Source organism: Carassius gibelio, chromosome B16 (genome assembly GCF_023724105.1).
Source record: "Carassius gibelio isolate Cgi1373 ecotype wild population from Czech Republic chromosome B16, carGib1.2-hapl.c, whole genome shotgun sequence".
In the NCBI taxonomy this organism is placed as follows: Eukaryota; Metazoa; Chordata; class Actinopteri; order Cypriniformes; family Cyprinidae; genus Carassius; species Carassius gibelio.
Genome location: NC_068411.1, coordinates 13529235 through 13541297, shown reverse-complemented (window position 1 = coordinate 13541297; position 12063 = coordinate 13529235). Strand labels below are relative to the sequence as shown.

The following is a 12063-nucleotide window of genomic DNA, read 5'->3' as shown; positions in this document are numbered from 1 at the left end:
CAAAACGCACTGTATCCAGCTCAGTGCATTGAAAAAAGCTGTCGCCGTGATCTCTTCGGAAGAAAGAAAGGGTGGCAGCGGCGTAGTACTCAGGTGAACATAATCAGGAAACAGCGCCTCCTGTTGACAGTCAAAAGAAACACCATCATAATAAACTTCGTACAGCCAAGCTTTCCTGGTTGTTAATAAGTGTCTTAAAATGCACACTATTACAACAAGTACATGACTGAACATAGCTGACACAACATGTTCTCATGGATTATTAGCTAAGTAAACACCTTTTTTGTAAATCTTCTCACATTTGTCAGCTAAACAGAAACCGGTTTTTGATAAAACGCCAGTAAATGTCTTCTTTTTTCCAAGATTACTTTTGAAAAATTGGTACTTAGCACACAAACTACAAATCTCGTCCAACAGACAAAAGCTGCTTTTAACAGCATGTTAAGGGGAATAGCTCTTTTTATTATTTGTGCTTTTGACTGACTGATTAATCTTTTAGTTTTATCCCTAACTTTTCAAGTGAAAAATTAGTGAGTTTTAACAAGACCGTGGACTGTATCTGTTCACCATTTATATAAGTATTATGTCAAGGTCTTTTAATTGACTACTTTAACTGAGTGTTACTTTTGAGTTCAAAGTGGATGAAGACCGAATCTTATACCTCAGCACTTAACTGTTACGTTCTGAACTCTAGCTTGAACTTATTTGTGGATAGTAACTACAGAAGTAATGGTTAACATATATGTACAGTACTCAGACCGCATTGCATCTGTTTCAATTGTGCTAATAATCTAGTTTATGGATTATGAAGCACATTTTATTTCTCAGATTATTTTTACTGCTGATGTGTTATGTTAAATGTTGTTTGAGGATCATTTAAGTGTCAAACAGTGTAGTGACAACCAATAAAACCACTTTCAGAAGGAATGCCTGTTGAAATAAATACTAAATGTGGCTTACGGTTCTGTGTATTTTGTTGAAATATATATTCCATCGAAAATACTTAATTAAAAATGATACTGTACATACAGTTGTCATGGCCTTATATGTGACCCTGGACCAGAGAACCAGTCTTAAGTCTACATTTTTTGGAGATTTATACATCATCTGAAAGCTGAATAATTAAGCTTTCCATCTATGTATGGTTTATTAGGATTGGACAATATTTGAATAATATTATTAGACAATCTGGAATCTGAGGGTGCAAAAAAATCTAAATACTGAGAAAATCACCTTTGAAGTTGTCCAAATGAGTTTTTAGTAATGCATATTACTAATCAAAAATATTTTTTAGATATATTTATGGTAGGAAATTTACAAAATATCTTCATGGAACATGATATTTACTTAATGTACTAATTATTTTTGGCATAAAAGTAAAATCAATAATTTTGACCAATAGAATGTTGTTTTGGCTATTGCTAAAAATATACCCTAGCGACTTAAAACTGGTTTTGTGGTCCAGGGCTACAGTACATATTACATATAATTAGTTAGGAGCTGCAAAAAAAGAATTAAAAGAAAATTTCAGTAATTAATATTTGTCCCAATCTATACATTCACTCAAAAGTACATAAAAAAAAAAAAAAGTACATTACATTATAGTGAATCTTCTATAATGAACATGATTTCACTGTCTATATTTTTATGAAACTGCTCTGTTTTTTGTTTTTTAGGGACCAAATGGGCAGGTTTGTAATTCTGTCCTTTGTCCACCAGATGTTCCTAAAGACTACTACTACTGCTACTACAAAAAAAAAGAAGAAAAAAAAGACTTGTTTTTGTGACTTTTCCATATTGTCAACAAACATCCTCATTTGAATTGTAGGGAAATAATGGAATGAGAAAAGTGTGGTATGTTTATGTGATGCAGAACTTGAAGTTCAATGGCAGTGAACATGGATTATAAACCAATGAACAAGTATTAGACTGTATGACTCTTAATGCTTACTTAATTCTTCAGCAGATTATGAATAATAGTGTCACTGTGAACAAAGCCAGTTTAATTAATGCATATTATGACATTTATTGTTAACTTTGAATGGAGATTGGTGCAGGACCAGGGCAGCTGAAGACAGTTTATCTTTGACTGCTGGCTATGAAGATGGCAGTGACAGGACAGGGAAGGTCTTGGGCTCTGGTAGGGTCCATGACAGGAACGTATGGACACTCACAGTGACCTATGGCACTGTGACTGTGGTGGCCTGAGAGAGAGATATCTGAAACTGGAATGAGAGGCACAGCAGGCAGCAACAGGACGATCTGAGGCAGTCCTAACACTAGTATCTGAGTGGAATGGAACACTTGGACTAGAGCAGCCTGAGACAACAAGAAACAGGGAGCTCTGAAACCAAGGGAATGGCTTTGGCAAGGCTCATAACAAGAACCTATGGGGCACTTGTGACAGGAACATCACTGGAAAGGAGCTCTAAAATTGGACAGACTAAGAAAGGGAGCTCTAGAACTAGGCTAGGCTAGCCTAGCCATAGAAGGGAGCAAAGAAAGTTACTTTCACATGAAGATTTCACTAAAGACTACAAACCTGACACACTGACACAAACCACTCTGACCCAGGATGCCCAAGACAGGGAGCTGTGGTACCAGGGCACCAACTTTGGAAGAGGTGTGATCTCTGCCACTCTGCCACTGCTATCTTTAGGGCAAACATATGCCCTTGGAAGACAGCAGCCTTGGGAATCCGCTATGACTAGGGCCAGACAGATTGGAACATCTTGGGATGTGGAAGGAGACAGGCACTAGCTCTGAAGAAGCTCAACCTCAGGGACAACATTGACAGGAACATGTTGGGGGCTAGGACATGGAGCTCTGGGGTGAAGTCGCCTTGCTTGTTGATTTGACCAGAACCTCTGGGGCCATGATAGGGGTCTTGGGGGCTGAAGCCACAACTGCAGAGCCACTCCATTGGTTCCTGTCCTTTTCTTTACACTGTTTTTAGTTTCTCCACGTCTGTGACCTAAAACAAAACACATGTTCAGAAGTGAATCAAGTATTATTGAAGCAAGTGTAATTTTAACTGATCTTAGGCTTAGTACCTTGAACCAGTCGTGGAGAAGAATCTCGCTTAATCGAAGCCGCTGCTCTGGCTCTTGTCGGAGACAAGAACTAATCAACTGGCAGCATTCTATGGAGAACAATGTAATAAAATGTCTGATTATTACTTTGAACTTTACGCTTTCTTTAGGATCATGTTGTTCTTAAATATCTGTATTCAGTTTGCTTCATGAAAAGCTCACCTTCGGACATGCCAGCTTTGGAGAAGTTGTTTGCATTGATCTTGTTCAAGTCATCAACATTGGGAAAATCCCCACACACCAGCGCGAACAAGAGAACACCGAGGGACCAGACTGTTGCTGGCTTCGCATTGTACTCCCCCTTCTCCTTAAACTCTGGCGGGCAGTACTGATCAGTGCCTGGAGAAAAGTGATTTTGAAACATCTGTAAGTTTGCAATATCACAATTTTTCTAAAAATCCATTAGCATTTGGTGCTACAGGTACATGATTCACAACAATGGTTCCAATTATATGGCTTGAGGTATAATACACACCAGCGAATATCTTGTAGGCCGATTTCTTAAGGAGGTCGCCACACCCAAAATCAATTAGCTTGACTTCATGGGTATCCGTATTAATGAGCAGATTTTCAAGTTTGATATCGCCATGTAGAACCCCACGGCGGCAGCACATGTGAGCGGCCTGTGTTGCCTGCCGCATGACGACACAAGCTAAGCCTTCATCAATGCTGCCTCCGTGGCCTTCTGCAAATTCAAACAGGTCTTCGCAGGGTGAGGGGCGCTCCATCACCATAACATAATAGTCATGCTGGTCCTGCCAGTCCAGCAGCTGGATTATTTCTGGAATGCTGGGGCCTCTGTTGGCGAGGATGTGCAGTGCAACCTCAAGTGGAAGGGGCTTGGAATGACCCGGCTAGAGGAAATACATTTTTCATGATGGTTAGATGGATGTGGGTTCCCAAATTAGGATTCAGACCAGTTTTTCACAAAATGACCACAATGGCAGCTTGTCAATTGAAAAATCAGCTATAGTAATACGAGATGTTTTACAGTAAATTGAATAGACAGAGGAAAAAGTAGAGAACAAAGCCTACTTACGATACTGATGTATTCCACATTCTCCGTCTTTGCCACATATTTCACTGCCACCTAATAAATAAAAGAATAAACAGATTGTTACAAAATTATTTACAATTAACATAATTGCAGAGAGCAAATTAATCCAAGTTAGATTATTAATCTGCTAGCTAGATATTGCAAACAAAAATGAAACCTCAAAGCCATCCTGCAGACGACTCCCTTCATACACGGCTCCAAAGGTTCCTTCACCCAGCATATCGCCGATCACATAGTCGCAGGAATTTATGACTATTAAAGGAAAAACAGGGTTAGTTGAAATATCAAGCATTGACTGCAGTGTTGTGCAGTTCTTGTTAAATTAATAAACAAGTGACAATAAAATGGCCTGATATTGTATCAAGTGTGTGTTGTGCTATTGCAGCAGTAAACTTACCTTCAATTTTCATCCTTCCATTTTTCTCCAGCTGCCATGTCAGAGGTGATTCAGAGACCTCTGTGGAACTAACTGAAGTTTGGATGACATTGATACTCCAGTTTGATGTGGCATAGATTGGAGTCTGGGCAATGTCGTTGCTCCAGTTGGAAGGGGTGTGCCGGACTGGAGTCTGAGCGATATCATTACTCCAATCAGAAGCGATGCGGACTGGAGTTTGGGTGATGTCAATGCTCCAGTCTGACGCTGTGTGTACTGGAGTTTGGGTGACGTCAGCTCTCCAGTTTAATGCAGTGCGTGCTGGAGTCTGTGTGACGTCAGTGCTCAAGTCTGACAGTGACATGGTGCATGCTGAAGTCAGGCCCACATAAATGTTCCAGTCAGATGACGTCCGTGCAAAATCACCATTCCAGTTCGATGCCCTAAAGACTGGAGTCAGGCCGGCATTAATGCTCCAGGCAGATGCAGTATGAAGGACTGGAGCCTGGGCAATGTCAGCGCTCCAGTCTGATGCAGTATCAACTGGCAATACTGGTGATTGGAGGACATCTGCATCAGGATGAACAGCAAGATGTTCTTCTCCTCCAGGAGAGATTTCAGTGTCACTGCCTGAAGGTTCCTGATGATTGTGGTTGTCTATAGTACAGACAAACTGGTGTAGTGAATTCTGATCTAATGAGGGGATATAAACCAAAACATTGTGTTAATCAAACAATATGACTTATTAATTGCATATTGCAGGATAGGCCTACTCATTTTACTGCATCTAAGCCGTTATTTAGAATGTAACTTTTTGGATCCTTGTTCACATTCTTAAAACATGGCATTTACCATCAGGACTTCTTCTAGGTGATACTGCTTCTACATCAGTAGGCCTACCCTGACTCTCATCTTCACCCTGAACTGAGCTGGCCTTCCTGCTGTTTTTTTTACCAGCTCTCCAACAAGAGCTCCACCCCCACAACCTGAACCTCTTTTTCTTTTTCTTAGAGGTGTCCTCCTTCCTCACTTTCTTCTTTTCCCCATCCACATCCTCCACTCCATCACCATCTGGATGTGGGTGGGCTTCCATCAAACTAGTGAAAGACTGTGGCGGTGTACCATGCAAATTGTACACACGGCCAAAATCTTTTTCTGCCTCTTCGCAACGAGAGCTACGTTGACCCATCGCTGTCGTGATTTAGCAGCAGAATGCGCAAAAACGAGCGTTGCAGAATTTTTGACCTTTATAGTTTTTATGATGTCACAATCTACATTTAGAACTTCCTTATCCTATGCAGCCTCTCACCTTCACGCGGAAAAACATGACGTTTCTCGTGCAGCGCCAAGCTCCAGTTTTAATGAAATGCGCAAGCCCACAATTATTAATTAAGCGTATATTATACGCTTTGTAATTTATCTATTTTTGCCTCTCAAGTAGAAATGATGTAGTAGAATTTACTGAGGATCATATAAAAACATGCGTCGCTTTATTATTAATTAGTACATGGTTGTTACACCGTACTACTGCATTTAATGTCATTCTGGAGCATGGATTTTAAGTAGTATCATAATGAAACATTCCAAAAATATCCGTTTACCACAGAGCCATATTATGCAGTTACAAAAAATATTTTAAATCATTGGCAACAGCTATCAGTGATCTCATAGGTACCACCCACTCAGGTCACGTGACATGTAACCTTTTTCAACCCCACACCTATGTTTACTCACGTGTCTGCCATTGTCACGGTGTCTGCTGTGTGTAAACGAGCCCTGTACTGGTTATACAGTAGTAGAGGACTATCGGTTTCATGTGCACACCTGTTGGTCAACATTTGTCACTGATTTCTATGTGGGAATCCGAGCTTTTCACTTCCAACCTGTGCTGAACTTGTCCTGGACTTGGATATGGTGGACGAGAGTCCAACTGTTTCTTTTAAGGGTCTCATAAGTAAAGTCCTTGAAGATAACAGGAGCAGAACTGCTCCTCCTCTCTTACTGAAGAATGGCTCTCAGTTTAAGAAGAACCTGGAAGTTGTAAGTGTTTTAAAGCTTATTTCGCTTGCGTTGTGGAACATTTAAGTGTAGTATTTGTTTAAAGTTCGTTTTGGAAATGACTCCCAACAGTGACTTTGAGAACAGCTGAACTAATTCATCTCATTGGACAGGTTGTAATATGAGATTGGTTAAAGGGAAACCAGTTGGGTGGGATTTTAAACCTTGAATGAGATTTCTTCAACACAAAGAGACTATGCCAGTGCAAGAAGATAATTCAGATATTTTATATGTTGATAGGGTCTGTAAGATTATTTTAAAATATGTATTTTATGTTCACAAGGCTACATCTATTTGATCATGAATAGTGTTCAATAGTAATATTTATATTCAGTGTCTAGAATATAAATATCTCAGTTCAAAAGTACTATTACAATGGTACAATTTCTTTTTTTTAATATATATATATATTGGCTTTTGTAGTATAGCTGTTTTCTAAATTTACTTAACTATAAGTTATTAATTAATTATATATATATATATATATATATATATATATATATATATATATATATATATATATATATATATATACACACAAACATACATATACACATACACACACCCAGACACACACATTCTGTTTTGATTTGTTGATGAATTAAAATAGGGACATAAAACTAATTATAGTCATAATAATAAAGAAATTTGGAAGAAATATATAATACTAATCATACTAATTATATATATATATATATATATATATATATATATATATATATATATATATATTGTGACGAGTCAGCTGCCTCCTCCCTGATTATCACCGGCACCCCGTCCTAAATCGCCGCCCTTCACCAGGCTCCCGACTGGAGTGGGTGTGTGAGAGGAGGGGCGCTGGACGAGTCAGGGCTGGCGGCGTGTGATGGGGCACACCTGAAGGAAGTGGAGCCTCATTACCGCCGCTGTTTAAAAGCCCAACGCGCCTCTCCTCAGGAGACCGGTCTCTTCCCCGTGCATGCACACTGGTGTCCTCGTGGGTCCAGGAAGGGTGCGTTGAGGGACTCCCGCGCCACCAAGACGTGAGCTGCCGGACCCGCGATCCGGATGGGAACCGCACCCGTATACACGGCCGACGGGCCAGGATGCCGGGCCGTCCATCCCCTACCAGCGCCGCGGCCAACGAGCGAGACGCGGCCGCTAGGAGAAGCCGCCGCCCCTCGCGCCCCGGACCAAGGAGGGGAGCGCGTGCGGCCGCCGGACTCCGCCCCTTGCCTGGACCCTTCCTTGATGAACACTGCCCGACCTACACAAATCCCGCAGCACGACGAGGACACCAGATTCCCTGTTATTTTGGACACTTTCCCCCTTTGGCCACTTTTATCCCCTTTGTTTTATGATTTCTGTTAATAAAAGCCTCTCCGAGGCCTGACGCCACGCCCACTGTGTCTGTCTTGTGCTCCTCCCGTGACACTGGTGGAGAATGCGGGCAGGCGGAGCCTAGACAGCGCAGTTGGGAAACGTCTGGTGACGTCACTCCCTCTCGCTTGCAAACGTTCGTGAGAACCCAGACTGGGACGGAGGAAAACTGGGGACAGCCTCCCAGCCACACAAGGGGTAAGTGACTTTTCCATTGTCATTTTACCCTGTGGTTGGTTGAGGCTGTCACTAAAACCCGGTTTCTCTGTCCCTGCTCTGGTGCGCTGCGAGAGGGAGGACCGCCCGGAGAGGAAGCCCCGCCCACTCCGACCGTTTGGAGCCTGGTTGAGGATGGTAGCACTCCCGTGTGGGCGGCGCCCTGATGACGGGGATGTCGCTTGGGAGGGGGAATGTGACGAGTCAGCTGCCTCCTCCCTGATTATCACCGGCACCCCGTCCTAAATCGCCGCCCTTCACCAGGCTCCCGACTGGAGTGGGTGTGTGAGAGGAGGGGCGCTGGACGAGTCAGGGCTGGCGGCGTGTGATGGGGCACACCTGAAGGAAGTGGAGCCTCATTACCGCCGCTGTTTAAAAGCCCAACGCGCCTCTCCTCAGGAGACCGGTCTCTTCCCCGTGCATGCACACTGGTGTCCTCGTGGGTCCAGGAAGGGTGCGTTGAGGGACTCCCGCGCCACCAAGACGTGAGCTGCCGGACCCGCGATCCGGATGGGAACCGCACCCGTATACACGGCCGACGGGCCAGGATGCCGGGCCGTCCATCCCCTACCAGCGCCGCGGCCGACGAGAGAGATGCGGCCGCTAGGAGAAGCCGCCGCCCCTCGCGCCCCGGACCAAGGAGGGGAGCGCGTGCGGCCGCCGGACTCCGCCCCTTACCTGGACCCTTCCTCCATGAACACTGCCTGACCCACACGAACCCCGCAGCACAACGAGGACACCAGATCCCCTGTTATTTTGGACACTTTCCCCCTTTGGCCACTTTTATTCCCTTTGTTTTATGATTTCTGTTAATAAAAGCCTCTCCGAGGCCTGACGCCACGCCCACTGTGTCTGTCTTGTGCTCCTCCCGTGACAATATATATATATATATATATATATATATATATATATATATATACAGTGTGTGCTCCAAACGATTAATTGTGATTAATCACATCCAAAATAAAAGTTTTTGTTTCATAAATATATATATATATATATATATATATATATATATATATATATATATATATATATATATATATATATATATATATATACATATACATATATATATATATAATATATCTATCAGTGATGCGCGGGTTAATCCAGAATGAGCGGGTGCCAGCGGTCACCCGCGGTTAAACGTACAACATCCAAACATACAAGTCATCCAAAAATATTTTTTATGATATTCGAGTCGCGGGTGGTCAGGTCGTTCAAAATAAAGATGCCAATTAAACATTTGTAATTTATATAGTACGAGACACAATTTTGAAATACGCAGGCCTACACCTTATTGGCTGAATAACTGGCGCGACTATAGAGTGACCACCTGTTCCGCTTTACGTTGTCTTGTACAGCAATTTTACAGCAAATCTCTGATGTATTTTGAATAAAAAACTCATTTTATAAAATATAATACAAATACTCCTGGGATTAAATGTTTTTCAAACTATGTATGTACAAACTAAACCACCTGGGTCTTATAACTGGTGGTGGTGGTGGTGGTGGCGCAGTGGATAAGTCATGCCTTTGGTGTGAGAGACCCGGGTTCGAATCCACTGTGAGACACCTGAGCAAGACACTTAACCCCTAGTTGCTCCAGAGGCGTGCGGCCTCTGACATATATAGCAATTGTAAGTCGCTTTGGATAAAAGCATCAGCTAAATTAATAAATGTAAATGTAACTGCGGTCCTGAAACTGCAACCATTGCTATATCATCCAGTTTGGTAGATGGTGCTGTCACAAAAGACTATGGTCCTATAACCGGGGTCCTAAAACTGAAGCCTCAAGCTGTGCAGGAACATAATATTGGCAGGTTAGGGCCGTTCACAACTTCACATATCGTGTCTTTTGCACGCTCAAGATCATTATTTCAAATGTAGGCGCGTGCTATGTGCGCTCATAATGGAAGCGACGCAGTCAACATTGAAAGCTCAGCCAAGATGAAGGAACAGCTGATCATAGCTGTATATGGATATAGATGTATAATTTAACGTTAGTAGCAGAGCGACTGCAAGCATTTTTTAGTGCTGCAAATCCATTTATCCATTGCTGAAATTTCCGTGTCTTCGTGGAGAGAGCAGGTCATGGTTACTTAGCAACGGTAGATGCCTCAGGAGCGCAAGTGCCGAAGGCTTTTGGAAAAAATCAGAAAGCAGCGCGCCTAGCGTTTTCCACGCGTTTTTAGGTGCGATATGTGAACGGCGCCTTCAGCCATGGCCAGTGTGGCCACGAAAAAGAGAAGATGCACTTTTAATAGTGAATGGACCACAACATACTCTTGGTTAAGACCTGTAGATGGTGAAGCAGAGAGAGCTTTTTGCATTTTATGCAAAAGCAGTTTTTCTGTGGGACACGGTGGAGAATACGGCATGAAGCGACATGGTGCATGTGAGTACCACAGAAAAAAGCAAATCATCAAGAAACATGCAAATCAGTGCTATCGTTTTTCAATAAACCAAATGACCCACAGACTGACAAAGTTTCGGCAGCAGAAGTGACGAGTATTTATCAAGCCGTACATCACACACATTCATATCCTGACTGCATTAACAAGTTTGCCCCAGTAATTTTTCCAGATTCTGAAATAGAAAACAAAAAAGCTGTAGAAACTTTGGGTGATATTTTATTATTATATAGATATATATTTAATTATATTTATGTTTTAGAAATACATGTAATTTCAGCTACCTGAAAATTAATAATAATCAATAATATAATTCCAGTATTACATTTAGCACGTTTTGAATTTGCAAACACTTTTTTTTCCACACAGCACTATACTTTTCCTAAAGTAAAGTCAAATTTAACATCTTTGACATCTGTTTATGCAAATATAAAAAGTCTAAAAATAATTATAATGTCTGACAGAATAATAATTAGAACTAGAGCAGCTTTCAGTTCATCACGTGTTGCTGATCTCTTCATGATGTAATAGTATTAATAAATGGCCCTGTTGTTTCAACAAATTCTAGACGTGGGGGTTAGAGCTGCTGTTTACACTGACAACAAAAATGACTTCACCGTGTGTTTCCCCAACAACCCACACGAGTCAATTAGCCGAAGTCCACAATGAGCTTTCACTACAGGCTGCCTCGCTTTTTTTTATTTATTTTTATTTATAATTTTTTTAATGTGCTTTCTTTGGAGACACAATTCTGTCAGCTACCTGTATATTACACAATTCTGTTGCCTGTGTTTTGATAATATAACATAGCTTTTATTGTTCATATGGTCATATTGTTGTGCAATCTGTACGTTCTCGCAGGTCTTATCACTGCATGTTTCAACCAATCTGATCTTTCAGCAAACTGACATTTTGTGAAAAAAAAAAAAGTGGTTGAATCGGAAAACCTAGACATGATGTTGACATGAATGAATGTTTTATGTAATCGTCATCGCTGCTGTTTTAAGATAAGAAACAGAAGACTAAGTGTATTGTCTCGGGACAAAGAGCTGTATTGTTTTTTAGATGTTTAACCTTTTTTGCTCTCTGTTAGATTATATCCCAGAAGCAGCCACCTGAGTCCATCTGCTGTTCAAATGCAGGACAGACTAGACACAAGGTATATCAGGCATTTACCTCCTGTCATTGCTCTCAGCCGTTCAGTGACCTGAAAATCTGGTTGTTTCATTGTGTAATTCATTTAATTGATAGAATGGAGTTATTGTCATCACTTGTTTTAGGTTATATAACTGTTAAGATACAGCTTCCTAACCAAATGGGAGATTGAGATTATTAAACACACATCCTGGTAAATGAATAAAAATGAAGACTATTTACACAGCTTATGTTCTCTATATATTTGAGTAAATGGTGTTTAATAATTTGTTCTTGTTTAATTCTGACCATCTGTTTTATGTTTCTGTCCTGACAGCGTTATCTAATTTTATT

General features: G+C 41.4%; 2 protein-coding genes across 3 annotated transcripts in view; one reads left to right on the top strand and one right to left on the bottom strand.

Moving 5' to 3' along the window:
• Positions 1-2941: 2941 nt before the first annotated feature.
• Positions 2942-5173, bottom strand: LOC127974313 (serine/threonine-protein kinase pim-2-like). Its single transcript, XM_052577496.1, has 7 exons — positions 4547-5173; positions 4307-4401; positions 4132-4182; positions 3568-3946; positions 3255-3431; positions 3036-3142; positions 2942-2974 (listed from the first exon to the last, which is right to left on the bottom strand). Exons 1-7 carry the CDS (start codon positions 4887-4889, stop codon positions 2942-2944), a joined length of 1185 nt encoding a protein of 394 aa, XP_052433456.1. The 5' UTR covers positions 4890-5173.
• Positions 5174-6257: 1084 nt separating this feature from the next.
• The window catches only part of LOC127975012 (rap guanine nucleotide exchange factor 5), a 60043-nt gene continuing 54237 nt past the window's right edge, over positions 6258-12063 (top strand). For both annotated transcript variants that reach the window (XM_052578721.1, XM_052578720.1), the window contains exons 1-2: positions 6258-6565; positions 11669-11734. In XM_052578721.1, the coding sequence (XP_052434681.1) occupies positions 6437-6565; positions 11669-11734 (195 nt within the window). In that variant the 5' untranslated portion in view covers positions 6258-6436. The remainder of the gene's footprint in view (positions 6566-11668; positions 11735-12063) is intronic.